Source organism: Rattus norvegicus, chromosome 5, assembly GCF_036323735.1.
Source record: "Rattus norvegicus strain BN/NHsdMcwi chromosome 5, GRCr8, whole genome shotgun sequence".
Classification (NCBI taxonomy): domain Eukaryota; kingdom Metazoa; phylum Chordata; class Mammalia; order Rodentia; family Muridae; genus Rattus; species Rattus norvegicus.
Genome location: NC_086023.1, coordinates 134,157,378 through 134,180,862, shown reverse-complemented (window position 1 = coordinate 134,180,862; position 23,485 = coordinate 134,157,378). Strand labels below are relative to the sequence as shown.

Here is a 23,485-nt window from a genome sequence, read left to right as displayed (position 1 = left end):
ATTCCTCTGTTTGTTTGAATATTCTTTCAGGTCATTTGTCATATTTTTCCAGGAAATGTTTGACTCATTACCTAACATTTACCAGGTTTGATTCCCAGCACCAATGTGGTAGCTCACGACTTTTCGTTATTCCAATTCCAGGTGCCAGCTATACACATGGTGCACAGACATGAATGCAGGCGAAACATTCATATGTATCAAATAGAATAAATGAACCTTTAATTTAAAAAAAATCCAATAAGATAAAGCCAAAATAAACATTAAATGTACGGGTGGGATAAGGAAGAAAATACAGGGCTGGGAGGGGTGATCCAAGCATAAAAATATTACCATCAAATGGAAAATGCATAAACACAGTTAGACGATGAATGGAGTATTAAAATCATACTTTTATAAAAGCAACAGTGTTCTTTCCAAGATTTCCCAGACCATGTCTCAGGAGATAGCTAATGCTTTAGTTGGAGTTTGTTTCTCAAGCGCTGTGAGAGTTCAGTAAACAACCATGTAGGGTCCCGGAAGCAGCTGCGGTTTGAAGAGTTTGGGTGGAATGTAGATGTCCACTGGGTCCATTTGATTTATGATGTCATATAACTTCAGGGCTTCTCTGTCTGCCTGTCTGTCTGTCTGCCGCCTGCCTGCCTGTCCGTCTGGTTCTTTTTTGTGTGGTGGGAATGCTCTGTATACTGGTGAGAGTAGGGTATTGGAAATACCCACTGTTACTGTATTGGAGCCAGTCTTTGGTTTTGAATCTAATAATGGTACTTTTGTGCATCAGTGTTTGGTGCAATTTATCTTCATTTGCTTTTGTCTTTCTGTTTTTTTTTTTTAAATTAGAATGAAGAAGTGAAGCACCTCTACTCATCCATTTTCCTGACGATTCCCCTAATTTAAAGAAAAACTATTTATTTAATGTCCCTGGGTATTTTACTTCCACGTGTGTCTGTGCTCCTCAGGCATGTAGTGCCAGCGGAGGCCAGAAGAGGGTGTCAAATTCCCTGGGTTTGGATCATTGGTTATGAGCTGCCAAATGGGTGCTGGAAATAGAACACAGGCCCTCTGGAAAGCAACCAACACTCTTAATTGCTGAACCTATGAAAGTGGTAAAATTACTGTAGAACGTGTTGCGGGGATAAACAGTATTAAGTGTCTGGCCGCATTCCCTGATTTTTTTTAAGCATTCTTTTGGAGAACTGTGGGAGAAAGCAGGGCAAGTGCCTGTACTAGTGATCTGAACGTAATACTTACCTGATCTGTGTTCCTGATTACCACAATATGGGTCAAATTATAAAGAACTCAGATTCAGAGAAGGAAGCAGTCAAAACTAAAATTCAGCAGTAATTTTGGATGCCAAAGCTCTTTCCACTCTGGCCTCCCAATCTGCAAGTAAGAGTGGTAGAGGATCCAAGTAGGGAAGGAGAAAGGGTACCAGTTGACCCGTTCCGTTAAACTAGATCATAATGTCTTGCTAAATATTCACAGCGTGCCTGGATCTTTCAATAATTTACTCATCCAACAAATATTTGAAGTTGTAAAATGACCACAAATTTGGGTAAAAGTTCAGACAGATAGAACATGTCCCCTTGGTTTTTGGTTTTGACAAAAGCTCAGAACTGTGGAAAGAAAGAAAGAACCACGGGTTATGCATGTTGTGTCACAGTGGAAGACAAGTAGGAGTGTGTTAAAGAAAACATTTGGATAGGTGAAAGACCAAGTTAGGAGCAAACAGTCATTCCTGGTAGAGTGAATGAGCTGCCTTTCTAGATATTCCTGTTGAAATATCTTTTGTATATGCTTCTCTGGGGTCTTCAGAGTGAGGATTGATTTATGGAAGATAATCATGAACCAGGTGAAGCTAAGGACGTTAGAGAAGGGCTTATCTCCACCCTTTAACTTTTTTTTTCTCTTCTAAAAAATTGTCATTCTTAAAATTTATTTTTTACTTATTTTTTATGCAATCTATTTTGATCAAATTTTTTCACTCCCCAAACCCCTCCCAGATCCTCAGGACCTTCCTACCTATCCACTTTCGTGTTAATGAAATTCTTTCTTTGCTTAAATAATATCTCCACAAAATCCATAAATAAATGAGATTGTTGGAAACCATCTCAGCACTCTTCAGTTGATTGTCTAGTAATCCTTCAATACTTCATTTTTTTAAACTTTTGCTTTATTCATCCTGGGTAGGCATTAAATTTTCCAGGGAAGGCACAATATGTATAAATGCATTAATTTCTCTTTTAGAATTTGCCCTGAGTTCAATAGATATTAAATTAATGAATGACTGAATAGGTGATGGGAAACTTAGGTATTTGGGAAAGAGAGGCATCATTAGTCTACTCAATGAAAACTCTGAGGCACAGAAAGAGTCTGTCACAGGCTGTGTATGTGGTGAGGCTAATCTTAGTCTTGAGCCACCTGAATGCAACTGCAGTGTTCCACCTGCTCACACATCCATCCTGGATCACAACTGGAAGTGATTGTGGCGTGCCTCGGGGAAAGTGGAAGAAACAGCTGGATTTGGAGTCCAGATGCAAGGATGACTATGTGTAGAACCCAGCAATTATATTCATCTGAACACCAATTTCCCTTGTCATCATTTCATCCTGAAATTATGAAAACAGTACAAGCACCTATACCTATGAAATGCTTGGTAAATCTGAATATGAATCTTTTTTTTTATTAACTTGAGTATTTCTTATTGACATTTCGAGTGTTATTCTTTTCCTGGTTTCCGGGCCAACATCCCCCTAACCCCTCCCCCTCCCCTTCTTATGGGGGTTCCCCTCCCCATCCTCCCCCCATTGCCGCCCTCCTCCCAACAATCCCGTTCACTGGGGGTTCAGTCTTAGCAGGACCCAGGGCTTCCCACTCCACTGGTGCTCTTACTAGGATATTCATTGCTACCTATGAGGTCAGAGTCCAGGGTCAGTCCATGTATAGTCTTTAGGTAGTGGCTTAGTCCCTGAAAGCCCTGGTTGGTTGGCATTGTTGTTCATATGGGGTCTCAAGCCCCTTCAAGCTCTTCCAGTTCTTTCTCTGATTCCTTCAACGGGGGTCCTGTTCTCAGTTCAGTGGTTTGCTGCTGGCATTCGCCTCTGTATTTGGTGTATTCTGGCTATGTCTCTCAGGAGAGATCTACATCCGGCTCCTGTCTGCCTGCACTTCTTTGCTTCAACCTTCTTATCTAATTGGGTGGCTGTATATGTATGGGCCACATGTGCGGCAGGCTCTGAATGGGTGTTCCTTCTGTGTCTGTTTTAATCTTTGCCTCTCTACTCCCTGCCAAGGGTATTCTTGTTCCCCTTTTAAAGAAGGAGTGAAGCATTCACATTTTGATCATGCGTCTTGAGTTTCATGTGTTCTATGCATCTAGGTAATTCAAGCATTTGGGCTAATAGCCACTTATCAATGAGTGCATACCATGTGTGTTTTTCTGTGATTGGGTTACCTCACTCAGGATGATATTTTCCAGTCCAACCATTTGCCTATGAATTTCATAAAGGCATTGTTTTTGATAGCTGTGTAATATTCTACTGTGTAGATGTACCACATTTTCTGCATCCATTCCTCTGTTGAAGGGCATCTGGGTTCTTTCCAGCTTCTGGCTATTATATATAAGGCTGCTATGAACATAGTGGAGCACGTGTCTTTTTTATATGTTGGGGCATCTTTGGGTATATGCCCAAGAGAGGTATAGCTGGATCCTCAGGCAGTTCAATGTCCAATTTTCTGAGGAACCTCCAGACTGATTTCCAGAATGGTTGTACCAGTCTGCAACCCCACCAACAATGGAGGAGTGTTTCTCTTTCTCCGCATCCTCGCCAGCATTTGCTGTCACCTGAGTTTTTGATCTTAGCCATTCTCACTGGTGTGAGGTGAAATCTCAGGGTTGTTTTGATTTGCATTTCCCTTATGACTAAAGATGTTGAACATTTCTTTAGGTGTTTCTCTGCCATTTGGCATTCCTCAGCTGTGAATTCTTTGTTTAGCTCTGAGCCCCATTTTTTAATAGGGTTATTTGTCTCCCTGCGGTCTAACTCCTTGAGTTCTTTGTATATTTTGGATATAAGGCCTCTATCTGTTGTAGGATTGGTAAAGATCTTTTCCCAATCTGTTGGTTGCAATTTTGTCCTAACCACAGTGTCCTTTGCCTTACAGAAGCTTTGCAGTTTTATGAGAGCCCATTTGTCGATTCTTGATCTTAGAGCATAATCCATTGGTGTTTTGTTCAGGAATTTTTTTCCAGTGCCCATGTGTTCGAGATGCTGCCCTAGTTTTTCTTGTATTAGTTTGAGTGTATCTGGTTTGATGTGGAGGTCCTTGATCCACTTGGACTTTTAAGCTTTGTACAGGGTGATAAGCATGGATCGATCTGCATTCTTCTACATGTTGACCTCCAGTTGAACCAGCACCATTTGCTGGTTCTTTTTTTCCATTGGATGGTTTTGGCTCCTTTGTCAGAAATCAAGTGCACATAGGTGTGTGGGTTCATTTCTGGGTCTTCAATTCTGTTCCATTGGTCTATCTGTTTGTCTCTGTATCAATACCATGCAGTTTTTTATCACTATTGCTCTGTAATACTGCTTGAGTTCAGGGATAGTGATTCCACCTGAAGTCCTTTTATTGTTGAGGATAGTTTTAGCTATCCTGGGTTTTTTGTTATTCCAGATGAATTTGCAAATTGTTCTGTCTAACTCTTTGAAGAAATGGATTGGTATTTTGATGGGGATTGCATTGAATCTGTGGATCGCTTTTGGTAAAATGGCCATTTTTACTATATAAATCGTGCCAATCCATGAGCATGGGAGATCTTTCCATCTTCTGAGGTCTTCTTCAATTTCTTTCTTCAGAGTCTTGAAGTTCTTGTTGTATGGATCTTTTACTTGCTTGGTTAAAATCACACCGAGGTACTTTATATTATTTGTGTCTGTTAGGAAGGGTGTCGTTTCCCTAATTTCTTTTGAGCTTGTTTCTCTTTGTGTAGAGGAAGGCTACTGATTTATTTGAGTTAATTTTATACCCAGCCACTTTGCTGAAGTTGTTTATCAGCTTTAGTAGTTCTCTGGTGGAACTTTTGGGATCACTTAAATATACTATCATATCATCTGCAAATAGTGGTATTTTTACTTCTTCTTTCCAATCTGTATCCCCTTGATCTCCTTTTGTTGTCCGATTACTCTGGCTAGAACTTCAAGAACTATATTGAATAAGTAGGGAGAGAGTGGGCAGCCTTGTCTAGAACCTGATTTTAGTGGGATTGCTTCATGTTTCTCTCCATTTAGTTTAATGTTAGCAACTGGTTTGCTGTATATGGCTTTTACTATGTTTAGGTATGGGCCTTGAATTCCTATTCTTTCCAGGACTTTTATCATGAAGGGGTGTTGAATTTTGTCAAATGCTTTCTCAGCATCTAATGAAATGATCATGTGGTTTTGTTCTCTCAGTTTGTTTATATAATGGATCACGTTGATGGTTTTCCGTATATTAAACCATCCCTGCATGCCTCGGATGAAGCCTACTCGATCGTGGTGGATGATTGTTTTGATGTGCTCTTGGATTCGGTTTGCCAGAATTTTATTGAGTATTTTTGCGTCGATATTCATAAGGGAAATTGGTCTGAAGTTCTCTTTTTTTGGGTCTTTGTGAGGTTTATGTATAAGAGTAATTGTGGCTTCATAGAAGGAATTCGGTATTGCTCCATCTGTTTCAATTTTGTGGAATAGTTTGGATATTATTGGTATGAGGTCTTCTATGAAGGTCTGATAGAATTCTGCACTAAACCCATCTGGACCTGGGCTCTTTTTCGTTGGGAGACCTTTAATGACTGCTTCTATTTCCTTACGAGTTATGGGGTTGTTTAACTGGTTTATCTGTTCCTGATTTAACTTTGGTACTTTTTATCTGTCTAGGAAATTGTCCAGTTCGTGCAGATTTTCAAGTTTTGTTGAATATAGGCTTTTATAGCAAGATCTGATGATTTTTTGAATTTCCTCTGAATCTGTAGTTATGTCTCCCTTTTCATTTCTGATTTTGTTAACTTGGACACACTCTCTGTGTCCTCTCGTTAGTCTGGCTAAGGGTTTATCTATCTTGTTGATTTTCTCAAAGAACCAACTTTTGGTTCTGTTGATTCTCTCTATGGTCCTTTTGGTTTCTACTTGGCTGATTTCAGCTCTGAGTTTGATTATTTCCTGCCTTCTACTCCTCCTGGGTGTATTTTCTTCTTTTTGTTTTAGAGCTTTTAGGTGTGCTGTCAAGCTGCTGACATATGCTCTCTCCTGTTTCTTTCTGCAGACACTCAGAGCTATGAGTTTTCCTCTTAGCACAGCTTTCTTTGTTTCCCTAAGTTTGGGTATGTTGTACCTTCATTTTCATTAAATTCTAAGAAGTCTTTAATTTCTTTCTTTATTTCTTCCTTGACCAGGTTATCGTTGAGTAGAGCATTGTTCAATTTCCACGTATATGTGGGCATTCTTCCCTTATTGTTGTTGACCAGCTTTAGGCCCTGGTGGTCTGATAGCACGCATGGGATTATTTCTATCTTTCTGTACCTGTCGAGGCCTGTTTTTTTGACCAATTATATGGTCAATTTTGTAGAAAGTACCATGAGGAGCTGAGAAGAATGTATATCCTTTTGCTTTAGAATAGAATGTTCTATAATTATCTGTTAAGTCCATTTGGTTCATGACTTCTCTTAGTCTGTCTACATCTCTGTTTAATTTCTGTTTCCATAATCTGTCCATTGATGAGAGTGGGGTGTTGAAATCTCCTACTATTATTGTGTGAGGTGCAATGTGTGTTTTGAGCTTTAGTAAGGTTTCTTTTACGTATGTAGGTGCCCTTGTATTTGGGGCATAGATATTTAGGATTGAGAGTTCATCTTGGTGGATTTTTCCTTTGATGAATATGAAGTGTCCTTCCTTATCTTTTTTGATGACTTTTATTTGAAAATTGATTTTATTTATTATTAGAATGGCTACTCCAGCTTTCTTCTTCCGACCATTTGCTTGGAAAGTTGTTTTCCAGCCTTTCACTCTGAGGTAGTGTCTGTCTTTGTCTCTGAGGTGTGTTTCCTGTAGTCAGCAGAATGCAGGGTCCTCATTGCGTATCCAGTTTGTTGATCTATGTCTTTTTATACGGTAGTTGAGGCCATTGATGTTGAGAGATATTAAGGAATAGTTATTATTGCTTCCTGTTATATTCATATTTGGATATGAGATTATGTTTGTGTGCTTTTCTTCTGTTTGTTTTGTTGCAAAACTATTAGTTTCTGGCTTCTTCTTGGGTGTAGCTTGCCTCCTTATGTTGGGCTTTACCATTTATTGTCCTTTGTAGCGCTGGATTTGTAGAAAGATATTGTGTAAATTTGGTGTTGTCATGGAATATCTTGGTTTCTCCATCTATGTTAATTGAGAGTTTTGCAGGATACAGTAACCTGGGCTGGCATTTGTGTTCTCTTAGGGTCTGTATGACATCTGTCCAAGATCTTCTGGCTTTCATAGTCTCTGGTGAAAAGTCTGGTGTGATTCTGTTAGGTCTGCCTTTATATGTTACTTGACCTTTTTCGCTTACTGCTTTTAATATTCTTTCTTTATTTTGTGCATTTGGTGTTTTGACTATTATGTGACGGGAGGTGTTTCTTTTCTGGTCCAATCTATTTGGAGTTCTGTAGGCTTCTTGTATGCTTATGGGTATCTCTCTTTAGGTTAGGGAAGTTTTCTTCTATGATTTTGTTGAAGATATTTACTGGTCCTTTGAGCTGGGAGTCTTCACTCTCTTCTATACCTATTATCCTTAGGTTTGATCTTCTCATTGAGTCCTGGAATTCCTGTATGTTTTGGCCAGTAGCTTTTTCCGCTTTACATTATCTTTGACAGTTGAGTCGATGATTTCTCTGGAATCTTCTGCTCCTGAGATTCTCTCTTCCATCTCTTGTATTCTGTTGGTGATGCTTGTATCTACGGCTCCTTCTCTCTTCCTTTTTCTATATCCAGTGTTGTTTCCATGTGTTCTTTCTTGATTGCTTCTATTTCCATTTTTAATTCCTTCAACTGTTTGATTGTGTTTTCCTGGAATTCTTTCAGGGATTTTTGTGATTCCTCTCTGTAGGCTTCTACTTGTTTATTTATGTTTTCCTGTTTTTCTCTACGGGGGTTCTTCATGTCTTTCTTGAAGTCCTCCAGCATCATGATCAAATATGATTTTGAAACTAGATCTTGCTTTTCTGGTGTGTTTGGATATTCCGTGTTTGCTTTGGTGGGAGAATTGGGCTCCGATGATGCCATGTAGTCTTGGTTTCTGTTGCTTGGGTTCCTGAGCTTGCCTCTCACCATCAGATTATCTCTAGTGTTACTTTGTTCTGGTATTTCTGACAGTGGCTAGACTATCTATAAGCCTGTGTGTCAGGAGTGCTGTAGGCCTGTTTTCCTGTTTTCTTTCAGCCAGTTACGGGAACAGAGTGTTCTGCTTTCAGGTGTGTAGTTTTTCCAATCTACAGGTCTTCAGCTGTTCCTGTGGGCCTGTGTCTTGAGTTCACCAGGCAGATGGCTTGGAGCAGGAAGGTTTGTCTTACCTGTGGTCCCGAGGCTCACATTTGCTCGTGGGGTAATGCTTATGAGTTGTCCCCGGGGGCAGCAACCAGGAAGATCTGTGCCGCCCTTTCCAGGAGCTTCCGTGTACCAGGGTTCCAGGTGGCGTTTGGTGATTTCCTCTGGAATCAGTAATGTGGGCAGAGTGTAGTCTCCTCTGGTTTCCCAGGCCTGTCTGCCTATCTGAAGGTTTAGCTCTCCCTCCTATGGGATTTGGGTGCAGAGAACTGTTTATCTGGTCGGTCCCTTCAGGTTCTGGTGGTGTCTCAGACGCAGGGGACCTGATACTCCTGTGCCCTTATCTCCAGGAACCCAGAGGCCGTATACAGTTTCCTCTTGGGCCAGGGATGTGGGCAGGGGTGGGCAGTGTTGCTGGTCTCTTCCGCTCTGCAGTCTCAGGAGTGCCCACCTGTCCGGGCAGTGAGCTCTCTCTCCCACAGGATTTGGGAGCAGTGATCTGCTGTGGGTAGGGATCCGCGGGTTTGGGAATCCTGCTGAAAACCGGAAGTGTTCAGTCCCAGAGGAATTTTGCATCTGTGTGCCCTGAGTTCACCAGGCAGGTCGCTTGAAGCATGAAAGTTTGTCTTACCTGTGGTCCCGAGGCTCAAGTTTGCTCATGGGGTGTTGCTTATGAGCTCTCTGCGGGGGCAGCAACCAGGAAGATCTGTGCCACCCTTTCTGGGAGCTTCCATGCACCAGGGTTCCAGATGGCGTTTGGTGTTTTCCTCTGGAATCAGTAATGTGGGCAGAGTGTAGTCTCCTCTGGTTTCCCAGGCATGTCTGCCTCTCTGAAGGTTTAGCTCTCCCTCCTACGGGATTTGGGTGCAGAGAACTGTTTATCTGGTCGGTCCCTTCAGGTTCTGGTGGTGTCTCAGACGCAGGGGACCTGATACTCCTGTGCCCTTATCTCCAGGATAAGGTCTCTTGTGCTCTGCAGTCTCAGGAGTGCCCAACTGTCCGGGCGGTGAGCTCTCTCTCCCATGAGGTTTGGGAGAAGCGATCTGCTCCGGGCAGGGATCCACGGGGGGGGGGGGTTTGAATATGAATCTTTTGATATCAAAGTTAATGTCTATTTCATGAGTTTACCTCATTCATCAATGAGGATACTACATAATGTTTAATATGTGTTCAATAAATATTATGAGTAGTTCAGAGATAAGAGAGTGGGTATATACATAGACTTTACCAAGATCAGCTACTAGGGATTTGACTTTACTGTTTACCAAAGTTGATGTTGCAGAGTAATAAACTTTGGAGTCTGAGGTCACTCCCTGTCTTTTTTTCTACTCTCCCTCCCACAAGTAGGTGTGTCTACCTCCTCATGATTTAAATGCAGGTGTTCCACATGTTCAGAGACCCTAGTGATCCAGAAGCCATTAACCATGGGTTTCTCTGTATTTAGCCCTACAAGATCCCTGGATGGTGTCTCTGGGTTCTTCCAAGGGGCCTTCTTGCTCAGTCTATTTCTGGTGCTGTTCAAGGCAGTCCAATTCTACTTACGAAGGCAATGGCTGCTCAAGGCCCTCGAGAAGTTCCCATCCACGCCTTCCCACTGGCTTTGGGGCCACAACCTGAAGGTAGGAAGAAGGGAGAGCATGGAAGAGTATGAAAAGTAGGAAAGTTATACAGGGCAGTCTGCTCTGTGATAATCATGTAGTTTCTGAAGAACACTGGGTTTACTTCTAAGAGCAGGCTTGCCTTAATCGTGTGGGGCATACTCTTTTTAAAAAGATACATGATGACAATAGGACTCAAATCTCAGAATGTAGAAGGGAATGGGAAAACAGCCTGGCTTTATGGAGTGGGTGGGTGATGTTAGCTACAGAGAAGCAACTAATCTAGGCTGTTATCTGAGAGAACTTCTAGAAGTGATGCTTTCAATGCTGTCTATCAGTTTCCTCTGAGATTGAAACTTCCCAGTTTGGAGAGAAACAGATGATTACAATACAGGGTGTTGTAAAGAGAGGTACAAACTTCCATCCAGAAAGAAAGTCCCTTACGATAAAGGAAGTTCTATGGTGGAGGGGAAACATTCCATCCTGCAAGGGAACTCCTAAACTTCAGAAAGCAAACAACTCAAGGGCTTTGTGGAGCCTCTGACACTTTCTGGATTAGTTAGCGTCCCCCACCCTCAAGTGTATATAAGCTTTAAGAATGACTGACTGTGATACCAGCTCTCAGCAGAATATAATTTGGCTGGGTCTGTGTGAAGAGGCACTCAGTGTGGGATTACACACTTAGCCACATTTAAGAATATTAAACTCAGAGCTCTTTCCCCAGTAGCTTCTCTAAGAAGCCTTAGCTTCATCTAACAAGGGTCCAGGATCTGGCTAGGGCAAATCCGTGGACATAGCAATGGCCTAGATGGAAGGGACAAAAAGGACAAATCATCAAGCCAACTCAAATTTCTACCTTTTCCTGAACATTCTGGAACAATGCTCCTGTGGTGGTCCTGCATCTCCCATACCACACAAAGCACTAGATGTCAAAGAACATCTTTATGAATTTGTCTTTTCTTTGATGTCTGTTCCCAAAGGATAGAGAATTCCAGCAGGTTCTTACGTGGGTAGAGAAATTCCCAGGTGCCTGCTTACAGTGGCTCTCAGGGAGCACAGCACGAGTCCTGCTCTATGACCCTGACTATGTGAAGGTGGTTCTGGGAAGATCAGGTGAGAGTCCAATCTCATTTACATCTGTAGCATATCTGTCATCCAAAGTTCATTACAAGTCTGTGTAATATTAGAAAAGAGTGATACTAGCCATCGATGTCTAATTAATACCTACCATTCCCACTGTCTAGAGACCAACATATGGCTAGCAATAATTAGATAGTTCTCAGCACTTAAAATAACTGCACAAGGCTTAAATTTTCTTCCTTTCTTCCTTCCTTCCTTCCTCCCTTCCTTCCTTTTCCTTTTACAACTAAATTGAGTTGATGTGTTTTACAAATTTTCCAAACATCATAATGACAGAGACATTCATTGCTGATACAATGAAGTCTGCCTTTCCAAGTCGAGCTAACTCCCAATACAAAGACAGAAGGGAATGGAAGGCAGTGTGAGTGGGAATGCATCAACTTGAAATCCACCAAGAACTAACGACATGGTTATTGAAATGACTCGGTTGGTGCAGGGGTTTGCTGCTCAAGCCTGATGACCTAATGTTGAGCTCTGAAACCCACATTGAATTCAGTGGGAGGAATGAACTAACTCCACAGAGTTGTCTTCTGAACTCTACACAGACACTGTAGCAGGTGCACCACAAATAATAATTTTTAAAATTCTGAAAAATGAAAGAAAAAGCTTGTAGTTTTGAACACCATCCTCCTATCTGGTCCTCAAGATCTGTCTTACTTTTCAGATCCAAAGCCTTATCAATCCCTTGCTCCCTGGATTGGTAAGTATATTAAAATAAGGAGTGTGTTTTCTTCACTACTCTCTGGCTAATGGAGAAGAACGGGTGACTGGTCACAGTATCATGATCCATTCCTAAATCAAGCATTATTTCTCTTCTCCTAATCAGTCCTTAGTTCTTTTTAATGCTGCATGATGCCAGGTTTCTGCCATATTATTTCTTCAAACATTCATTGTCAGACATTTATATATATATCCCTCTTGACCTGATCCCAACATGTTTTAATCCTTCATTTCATTCTGTCTTAGTCACAGCAGATTTATCAGACAAACTGGACTTCTCCCTTTCTATGTCTTTGTCTAATAAAACACCCTTACTATTACTGAATTTTTATTTCCCCATTTTATCCCAGTTAATGTAACCAAATGATCCCAGGAGTACCTTTGATTCCACCTCTGTCAGACACACTAACGATCAGTCTCTGGCACAGGTTATGGTTTGCTCCTGTTGAATGGAAAGAAATGGTTCCAGCATCGGCGGATGTTGACTCCAGCCTTCCACTATGACATCCTCAAACCCTATGTCAAAATCATGGCGGACTCTGTCAGTATAATGCTAGTGAGTTTCTCTGTCTCTTTCTCATTTTATTGTACCCACCTGACAGCACACCCACAATGACTCTACTCTTAAACACATTCTAGACGATCACATAGACTAATAACTCCTGTTGTTGCTATGAAGTAAGTCTCCCACAAATGCATAAATTGGACAGCTTCTGCTCAGCAGGATGGAGTCACACACTTCAGAGAGCACTGTGGTAAATATAGGACCAAGTGTTGTCACAGTGGACAAGACACCATACAGTGTAAACTCCCTGTTTTTGGCTGAACTGGATAGTGGCAGCTTCAAGACAAGAATGTCTTGGACCCCAGGCCTTCTGTGTGATCTTAAGTGGCTCATGTGTAAGTAGAAACCAGGTTCACATCCTCACACCCTTACCTGCCAAATCCTTACCTCATATTAGGTCCTAGTTTCTGGCGTCACCATTTGAAAGGTGAAATGTAATTAACCAATAGCACACATGAGGCATGTTCACCCAGGACAACAGCTTTTCTTTTCCTTTATACATTTTATTCCTTCCTGTATTTGTGTTTATACAAATTTTTCAAGTCTGGTTTAGTCTTGAAAGTTTGAAGGGGCCATTTTTGTAAACTGAAAGATTACTTTGTTTCTAAAACCAAATAAGCAATAATTAAACACCATGAGAAAATACGCTGTTTTGTTAAAGAGTTTGGAAGAAGCAGACAACAGATTACAAACATTTGCTTCATGCTTTTAATTTACTGGAAGCAAATGAACTCAATGGAGAGGGACGCTAGACTGATTATCTATAGATAAAGAGAAAAGTATTAGTCTAAACACAGGTCGTCTGAAGAAAATTAAGAAATTGTCTCGTTCTCACCACAGGACAAATGGGAGAAGCTTGATGACCAGGATCACCCTCTAGAGATCTTCCACTATGTCTCCTTGATGACACTGGACACTGTTATGAAGTGTGCTTTCAGCCACCAGGGCAGTGTTCAGTTGGATGTGTGAGTAACAACCCTTTGTTGTAGAATCTTTGGTCTTACCAGTCCGTTTAGTAAGTTATGATTTAAGTTCAGTCAGTTAGTCAGTAAGAAGAAAGTGGGGCAGGTAAGACAGTTCCCTCCACAAAACATAAGATTCTTATTCAGTTCTAGACCAAACTCTTATTTCAAACCAGAACCAAACCAGCCAGCCCCATAAGACACTGTGGAACCCTGGCATGTGTCTAAAGTTCCAATGGTCAAAAAATCTTGAAGTGGTGTGTGCCTTGGTATTGCATGTTCCATGGTTGAAAGAATGACTATAGAGAACCTACTCTATTTTTAGGAAAGATACCCCAATCACCAGTATATTGTACCTCCTGTCCATAGAAATTCCAGGTCCTACACCAAGGCTGTTGAGGATCTAAACAACCTGATTTTCTTTCGTGTGAGGAGTGCCTTTTATGGGAACAGCATCATCTACAATATGTCCTCTGATGGCCGTTTGTCCCGCCGGGCCTGCCAGATTGCTCATGAGCACACAGGTTCTGTCTTCCTCCTTCCTGCCTTCCTTTCTTTGTCAGGTACATTGCAAAGACATGATCAGATATCTCAGACATAGTGAGTTTGCCAGAAGCCTCTGTAGGACTTGAGTCAGTTACTAAGATGTAAGTTTTGGGAGCAAGAATGTTAGCATTAAAACTGCATTACAGGAATTGTCAAATTTATTACATTGGGGACATGTGCGTCATGGCTCTGTGGCCCATGAACCTGAGTGGAGGTTGAGGTATATGAGATTGAGTAGACTTCAAATCATGACGAGATTCCCACCTGCACATGCATCTGGGGCTTCACAGGACACACACATTAGGTTCAGGGATTGTGTGTATTACTGTAGCTCTGTGTTCTGTCTGACAAGTGCTGTCATGGGATAGATGGAGTGATCAAAACGAGGAAGGCTCAGCTGCAGAATGAGGAAGAGCTTCAGAAGGCCAGGAAGAAGAGGCACTTGGATTTCCTGGACATCCTGTTGTTTGCCAAAGTGAGTGGAGAACAGGGTTAAGATTTGGCCCAGAAGCACAGATGAGATAGAAAGTCTGTTTTCTCACATTCATTCAGATGGAGGATGGGAAGAGCTTGTCAGATGAGGACCTGCGTGCAGAGGTGGACACATTCATGTTTGAGGGTCATGACACCACAGCCAGTGGAATCTCCTGGGTTTTCTATGCTCTGGCCACCCACCCTGAGCACCAAGAGAGATGCAGAGAGGAGGTGCAGAGCATTCTGGGTGATGGAACCTCTGTCACATGGTGAGAACCATTCATCTGTCTTCTTAAAGGAGAGACCTCTGGTCTGCCCAGATTTGTGTGACTCTTCAGGATGGACTTTATTTCAGGGACCACCTGGACCAGATGCCTTACACCACCATGTGCATCAAGGAGGCCCTGAGGCTCTACTCACCTGTACCTTCTGTGAGTCGAGAGCTCAGCTCCCCTGTCACCTTCCCAGATGGACGTTCCATACCCAAAGGTAACCAAATCCAGTCACCTATATGCTCACGTGTGTTTCTGTTGTCCCAGCAAACTGAATATTTACTTTGAAGTTTTGAGATGAGATTATAAGGTTAAGACTGAGGCAGTCTCCTGGAAGAAATGTCACATGCTGGTTAAATGTCATTCTCAGCCTTGAAGTTACAGTCACTTCATATACTCAGGGTTGAAAAAAAATAGACGCAGGTCTTGTCATGATAAGGTTTTGTTTATGAGTAAAATAACAAAATGGTAAGGGAAACTATTGTGTGGGTGTCATGGCTCCCAGTGTCTCAGGAAACTGAGGTGAGGAAAGAGGGGAGCTGCTAAGTTCTGAGTTCCTTTGTCACATGTCCAAGGCACATGTTAGCGAAACCATCCTTGGATATGGTCCCACCTCTGCCACATGCAAACAGTGTAAACCTAAGTAAAGATAATGGGACTCATTGAAAATTTAGTATTTCATGTGAAAAATGGGCATGAAACAGTGCCTTTTGGGGGTGTTAGAAGGGGAATTGTGTCTTGTTAGCTAGTGTATGTTCTTCAATGGTGTGTGTAAGACATTTAATGAACGTGTTCTGTCATTGCACTAAAGTGCCGTGTACCCCCAATACTTCTTTGCTGTCTGTCATCATCAGGTTTATGGTTGTCTAATGTATACTTCACTAAACTCCCTATCCCCAAAAGGATCATTAGCTCTACACGGTGACTCCTTATATACAGGCCATATGTATATGCCACTGGGATTGGCTCTAGAGCCAATTCTTTGGCTTAATTATGTTTTTTTTCCATCTTTATTAACTTGGGTAAATCTTATTTACATTTCTTTTTTTCCCACTTTTATTAACTTGAGTATTTCTTATTTATATTTCGATTGTTATTCCCCTTCCCAGTTTCACAGCCAACATCCCCCTAACCCTTCCCCCTCCCATTCTGTATGGGTGTTCCCCTCCTCATCCTTCCCCCATTACCACGCTCCCCCCCAAACCATCACGTTCACTGGGGGGTTCACTGGGGGCTCACTGGGGGGTTCAGTCTCGGCAGGACCAAGGGCTTCCCCTTCCACTGGTGCTCTTACTAGGCTATTCATTGCTACCTATGAGGTTCGAGCCCAGGGTCAGCCCATGTATAGTCTTTGGGTAGTGGCTTAGTCCTAGAAGCTCTGGTTGATTGGCATCGTTTTTCATATGGGGTCTCAAGACCCTTCAAGCTCTTTCAGTCCTTTCTAAGATTCCGTCAACGGGGGTCCTGTTCTCAGTTCAGTGGTTTGTTGCTGGCATTCGCCTACATATTTGCTGTATTCTGTATGTGTCTCTCAGGAGAGATCTACATCTGGCTCCTGTCAGCCTGCACTTCTTTGCTTCATCCATCTTATCTAGTTTGGTGGCTGCATATGTATGGGCCACATGTGGGGCAGGCTCTGAATGGGTGTTCCTTCAGTCTCTGTTCTAAACTTTGCCTCCCTATTCCCTCCCAAAGGTATTCTTGTTCCCCTTTTAAAGAAGGAGTGAAACATTCGCATATTGATTATCAGTCTTGAGTTTCATGTGTTCTGTGCATCTAGGACAATTCAAGCATTTGGCTAATAGCCACTTATCAATGAGTGCATTCCATGTGTGTTTTTCTGTGATTGGGTTACCTCACTCAGGATGATATTTTCCAGTTCCTACCATTTGCCTATGAATTTTATAAAGTCATTGTTTTTGATAGCTGAGTAATATTCCATTGTGTAGATGTACCACATTTTTTGTATCCATTCCTCTGTTGAAGGGCATCTGGGTTCTTTCCAGCTTCTGGCTATTATAAATAAGGTTGCTATGAACATAGTGGAGCTTGTGTCTTTATTGTATGTTGGAGCATCTTTTGGGTATATGCCCAAGAGAGTTATAGTTGGGTCCTCGGGTAGTTCAATGTCCAATTTTCTGAGGAACCTCCAGACTGATTTGACTTAATTATGTTTTACTCCATGTTTTCTCCCCTCCCCCACAGGTATCAGAGTCACAATTTTAATTTATGGTCTTCATCATAACCCAAGTTACTGGCCAAACCCAAAGGTATGAAAGCCTGGGGAAGAGTGAAGACTCACTCAGTTGCAACTTTAAGCATTCTGCATTCTTTTGCGTTGGAAATGGGCTTGACTCCATCCATGCTGGCCCTGTGCTCTCTCTGCAGGTGTTTGACCCCTCTAGATTCTCACCAGATTCTCCTCGCCATAGCCATGCTTATCTGCCATTCTCAGGAGGAGCAAGGTGATGGGAAAGGGTTGGAGGGAAAGGATGGAGGGTTGCCACATATTAATATTCTATATTTCTGATTGCTTATGTCCCTATGTGGTCACTTGCATGTATTTCTTTTGGTAGATGTGGTTAGATGGTATCATGTCTTTGTGTTTGTGCAAAAGGAAAGAAGGCACCAACTCAGTATAACACAGAAATTTTTATTAACCCGGCGTCCTGTGACCACTAAGACATCTGTATGAAAATTAGTATGTTTTGGTATTTTAACTAATTCTGAACTTCATATTTCAGAATTATATTCCCTATGAAAATTAAGCTTAGAAGTTTTCAAAAATCTTAAAGGATCAATTTCTCTTTCTCAAAATTCTCATTACAGCCTCATAGATTTCCTTATTAACTCAACAGTTGGATGCTTCTATAAATCTTTAAAATATATGTGTCTATAAATATATGTGTAACAAATATATATTAAGTACTATAATGTGATATGTTTAAAATTCTAAAAACTTTGTGGGTTCCTCTGTTAAAGTCATATATGTAAGAGTTCACAGCTTCCTATAGGTTGGACACTGGGGCTATCATCACATGTTTTTTACTTCTAGCCTCACAACAGTTTTTCTGCATATACAAATGCTTATCACATGTATATACATTCCTAATTTGTAGAGCTATGCATGCTGGAAGGGACTTCAGTGAACAGGCCTGGTGTACTTAGTCTAGTGGTGCCGAAACCGGAAATGAGGACATTAAATAGCTTCTGAGGAAAATCCTCTGTTGAGTGATGATGCCCACCACTAGCTGATGTGTGCAGTGACAGAGCTCTGAGGGAGATGAGCAGCTAAAAAATTCCAGAGTCTACAGGACTCATCCTGTAGACCACAGATTCCCTCTAAGATTTCTTAAGGGTTGGATACAATGGTCATCAGAGTTAATATGTCTCTATGGATCACAAGGGGGAGAAAATGAAAGGTAAGCATTTCTTCTGATTTACCAATTCTGTGAAACTTAAAGCTGTGGATTAGCTCCCACAGAACAGGCTTCAGATGTGGCATTTTACTGGAAGACATATGACACAGTTTATCCCATAGTGAAGAATGTCATCTTAACCAGCTAAAAGCATACTGCAGCCATTGGAGGATAGGAGAGTCGCAGGTTGTCAAGTTCCTAGCTTAAATATCCTTATCCTCTATGCATATTATTGTGTTTTTAGAATTCAACTCTATTAATTCAAATGAAAAAGAATTTTAAAAATGTACTTTTTTTCTGCCACGTTCCTTGCTGAGACAGGAGAATGTAGCCAATCACTTATACCTGATGCAGCCATCATTCCTTCTTTCTGCCTTAGCCTCATGTGTCCCTCACTGACATCTTATGAAAAGTTACACACTCCTTGCTGCCCTATAGCCTGAAGTGTGGTGGGTCCTTGAGTAAAGCACCCTTGCTACCTTAGAGTCCAGGAGGAGGTGAATGCCACAGAGGATAGGGAGCTGGCTGACTCTTAGCTTGTTGTTTGGGTGTGGCAGCAAGGCTAAAGGGAAGCATTAGTGGCATTTACAGCCACATGAGTTGAAATAGGAAGTGGAGCTATACAGGTAAGAGGTGGTAACTCAACAAACCTTCACTAAGGATGGTTCTGTCTGGGGCACCTGGAGCTGTCCCAGACGACAGTGTGCATAGTAGGAAGAGCATTGCGAGGGTGACCGTGGGGATCCAAAGACCAAGATAGGAAAATGCAAATGCAAATAAGGCCTTTTCTGGAATAAGGTTATATGGGTACTGATGATAGTAGCCTGGGGGAAATGAGGGATTAGAGCCTGAAAGCTGAGTGGGAGGAAGATGGAGGACCAACTTGAGGATCCCCAATCAGAGGCATTCACTACAAGCGTCTACCACTGATATTTGACTCCCATTGTAGAATCAATCCATTTTTGTACATAGATGATAATCCCCAAGATGGTGACCTACCCCTTCTCATATTGACCAGAATAGGAGTATTCACACTGGAGATCCAGAGACTGTTAGTGGAGAGAATTGGCTAGATAGTAATTACCTCATTAAATAACTCACGTGCTTGGACTCCATGCCCACAGAGCTGGCACTGTCCAAATGACATTCTGTACACCCAAGAACAGGACTAGGGAAAGAGAGAGAGAGAGAGAGAGAGAGAGAGAGAGAGAGAGAGAGAGACCTAGAGGAGCTAGAGAATTTATCATAGGTCAGGAGCCTAAGCTTGAAGACAAGGGATTGAGGTGGTTGTATAACCTATAAAGAATGTGATCTCAAAGCAAGGGAATGATTTAGGCATGTGGTCTATAAATAAAATGATTAGGCTGATACCATCGCGGGGGGGAACCCTGATGCCCCACAGGACTGAGGTTAAAGGATCAATACTCACCGTACCCAGAGCAAGTCTCAGGCCACATCTTACGTATGTGTCCCTGCTTGGTTCAGGAACTGCATTGGGAAACAATTTGCCATGAATGAGCTGAAGGTAGCTGTGGCCCTGACCCTGCTTCGCTTTGAGTTGCTGCCAGATCCCACCAGGATCCCGGTCCCCATGCCAAGACTTGTGTTGAAGTCCAAGAATGGGATCCACCTGCGTCTCAAGAAGCTAAGATAATTCTGGTGGAGATAGGACAGCTCCAAAGGTCTGCTGCCTGCAATACCTGCTTTTTGTTCCTGGCTAATTTATACTCATTTTGCTTTCTCTTTGATTCCCATCCTTCTGCTGAGTGTCCCGCCAACTCATCTTTTTGCCCTCATTTCTGTAGCTTTTACTCCAGACACCTTCCCAGCTTGTGTGTGTACCCATTTCCCATCTGGTTTCACCTCTGACCAGCCACTGAACCTGCCGCCAGCAGCCCGTCCTCCAGCCTGCTTACCCATCATCATCATTGGACTAACAGAGAAAGATGTATTTTAGAGGGAAACTCTTGCACTTTATCTCCCTTCAGTTCTCAGAGTCTTGGGACAATCGGCATCATGAATTAAAATGTTCTTAGATATCACATGCTGGGAGAAAATTAATCCTAAAGATTCTGGCACCAGCCAGAGGAAGGAAGGTGACTCAAAAGAAGAGATTTCTAGATATTTCTGATTGTCTCATGGTGAAATTAATGTATGCCTCATCTTTTCTATGAAATAATAGTACTGATGCAGAACAGTAGATAGAAATGAATAGTTTTTACTACTTTGGGCCAAACTGTAAATAAATCCATTTCACTTCATTAATTTCTGTTTCATATTTTTATTTAAGATACAGAAATCTACTCAGCATGAACCTATGCTCCCTGAAGCACTTTTGGCAAGTCAGCCATCAGAGAAGCCTGTTGCCATCTGCTCCCCACTGTTAGAATGGGGTAGAATTCTCAGCTCCTGAGAGGTTGTACTTGGATTGTTGACTTCTGGGCTGGTTTATACAAATGTAGGTTTGTGATTTTGTGGAGCTAAAGAGTTTTCTGATTTTACCCTGGCCTGATTTGGTCAGAGTGCTCTGAATATTCAGTTTAGTGATTTGGAGAATTCTGTTAAGCTCTCATGGCATGGACCTGGATTCTTTTGTGACAATGGCAGGAAGTATAAAGAAGGGTGTACACCAGACACAAGGACACTTAAATTTATAAATCACTGCTACAGCTGAAAGCCCATAGTGACCCTCACATAGTGATAGTAAATGACTTCAATACCTCACTCTCACCAATGTACAGGTCACCCAGACAAAGCTAAAATTCTGGACCTAATTGATGTCAGAAACCAAACATACTTAACAGATATTTTGAGAACACTTCATTGAAATACAAAAGAATAGACCTTTATTTCAGTACCTCATGGAACGTTCTCCAAATTAATCATAGACTCAGACACACAGAAAGTCTCAACAGATAAAGTTGAAATCACACTTTGCACCCTATATGGTCACCATGGATTAAAGCTGGATATCAACATAGAAACAAACAAACAAACAAACAAACAAACAAAACCAGAAAGCCTAAAATGAAAAACGGGTCAAGACAGAATCAAGAAGAAATATAAAAAGTTTTTATAATTAAATGAAAATAAAAACACAATGGGATGTAATGAAGGCAGTTATAAGAGGCAAGTTTATAGCACTAAGTACCTACATAAAGATATTGGTGAGATCTCATATTCATCACCTAACAGCATAAGTGAAAGCATAGAACAAAAGTAAAACTAATGCTCCAAAGGAGTCGATAACAACACCAGTGCTGATATATCAATAAAACATAAACAAACAAACAACAACAAAACCCTCAAACAGTTGGTCCTCCGAGAAAATCAATACCCAAATTAACTAAATGGTGGAGGCAGATGTTGGGGGATCCATATTAATAAAGTTAGAGATGAAAAAGGGAGACAAAACTACAGATACTGAGGAAGTCAAGAGAACCATAAGAACATACTTTATTTTGTTATTTATTGTTTATTAAAGATTTATTTACTTATTATATATAAGTACACTGTAGCTGTCTTCAGACACACCAGAAGAGGGCATCAGATCTCATTACAGATGGTTGTGAGCCACCAAGTGGTTGCTGGGATTTGAACTCAGGACCTCAGGAAGAGCAGTCTGTGCTCTTAACCACTGAGCCATCTCTCCAGCCCTATTTTCTTTTATTTAATGTATTTTAATAGCAAATGTACATGAACAGCAACAGAAGACAGATACCATTAAAAACATGTACTTGCATGTAGGACAACTCTGTTAGAAAAGTACAGTGAATGGATGACGTCTACTGTATGATAAAAATGCTACAAACACCATTTAGTTGCTGTCAATAAGAAATGTACTTATTTTTAAAAACTCCAGTTTCCTGCATTGTCCAGAAATTTTTAACGGGTTTATTTATAATAGTTATGAGGTTGAACTGTTGAAATGTGTTCAAGGAAACATTTTGTTTGCATTAATGCTTTACATCTTGCATTTATATTAAAAAATCACACACAAATGAATGTAGAGAAACTGCCAATACTGATTCTGTCCCCTATGTTTCTACTTGCAATCATATACTTATGTACCTTTGACCCCTTGGAAAAAATATCTAACATTCAGAACTACTGATAACAGGAAGAAGAGGAAAAAAAATCTTTTGAGAATGAAATGTTGCTGCTCACAGTAGACTCTTAAGCATGTTCTCCACGTATGTGGCATGCTAGCTGGGTATCTTTTGGCATAATTATTACACGTTTGGCATATATAGCACACAGGTTGGTATTTTCAAAAAGGGCAGACAGACAGGCCTCTTTTGCCTCCTGCAAAGCACCAACAGCTGCACTCTGGAAGCGCAGATCTGTTTTGAAGTCCTGAGTAATTTCTTGCACCAGACGCTGAAAGGGGAGCTTGCAAATCAGAAGTTCAGTGGACTTCTGATAGTGTCTGAGTTCACGACCGCCACAGTACCAGGCCTGTAATGATGAGGTTTCTTCACCCCTACAATAGAGGGCGCACTCTTGCGAGTGAGCGACTTTTGTAGTCAGTTGTTTCCTGGGTGCTTTACCAGCGGTGGATTTGCAGACAGTCTGCTTCGTATGTGCCATGGTATGACCACCTCCTTACTCATCTCTTTCCTCCTTTGGCTGGAGCTCGGCAAGTGAGAGGAGGCAAGTAAGAGGCAGCACTGGTATTAGAGAGCGGCGGCCAAGAACATACTTTAAAACCTGTATTCTACCAGATTGGAAAATCTAAAAGAAACAGACAATTTTCTTGATATAGACCACCTACCAAAATTAAATTAAAAACAGATTAAAAGCAAATTCAGTAGAAGAGAGAAACTCAGAGCATTTTCATTAAAAACAAGGCAAGATTGTCCACTCTTTCTGTACTTACTCAATAATGTACTTAAAATCAAACAATAAGATAACTGAAGGAGATCAAAGGGATACAAATAGAAGAAGTCAAAATATTTTTATTTGCAGATGATACAATAATACATGTTAGTGACCTTAAAAATTCCACTGGAAAACTCCTCCAGCTGACAAACACTTTCAGAAAAGTAGCAGGATACAAAACCAACTGACAAAAATCAGTGACCTTCCTATACACATAGGAGAAATAGAGTGAGAAAAAAATCGGGGAAATAATATCTTTCATAATAGCTTCAAAAATCATAAAATATCTTGTGGTAACTATAACCATGGAAATGGCAGATTCTTATGATAAAACTTTAAGACACTTAAGAATTTGAAGAAAA

General features: G+C 41.3%; 1 protein-coding gene and 1 pseudogene across 1 annotated transcript; one reads left to right on the top strand and one right to left on the bottom strand.

Moving 5' to 3' along the window:
• Positions 1-9,954: 9,954 nt before the first annotated feature.
• Cyp4a2 (cytochrome P450, family 4, subfamily a, polypeptide 2) lies at positions 9,955-20,507 on the top strand. Its single transcript, NM_001044770.2, has 13 exons — positions 9,955-10,165; positions 11,125-11,257; positions 11,949-11,984; positions 12,433-12,560; positions 13,410-13,534; positions 13,901-14,055; positions 14,446-14,552; positions 14,630-14,820; positions 14,907-15,040; positions 17,029-17,093; positions 17,212-17,288; positions 19,728-19,924; positions 20,048-20,507. Exons 1-12 carry the CDS (start codon positions 9,971-9,973, stop codon positions 19,894-19,896), a joined length of 1,515 nt encoding a protein of 504 aa, NP_001038235.1. The 5' UTR covers positions 9,955-9,970; the 3' UTR covers positions 19,897-19,924; positions 20,048-20,507.
• A 1,911-nt stretch (positions 20,508-22,418) lies between these two features.
• On the bottom strand, positions 22,419-22,949 carry H3f3cl1 (H3 histone, family 3C like 1; annotated as a pseudogene).
• Between the last annotated feature and the right edge of the window lie 536 nt (positions 22,950-23,485).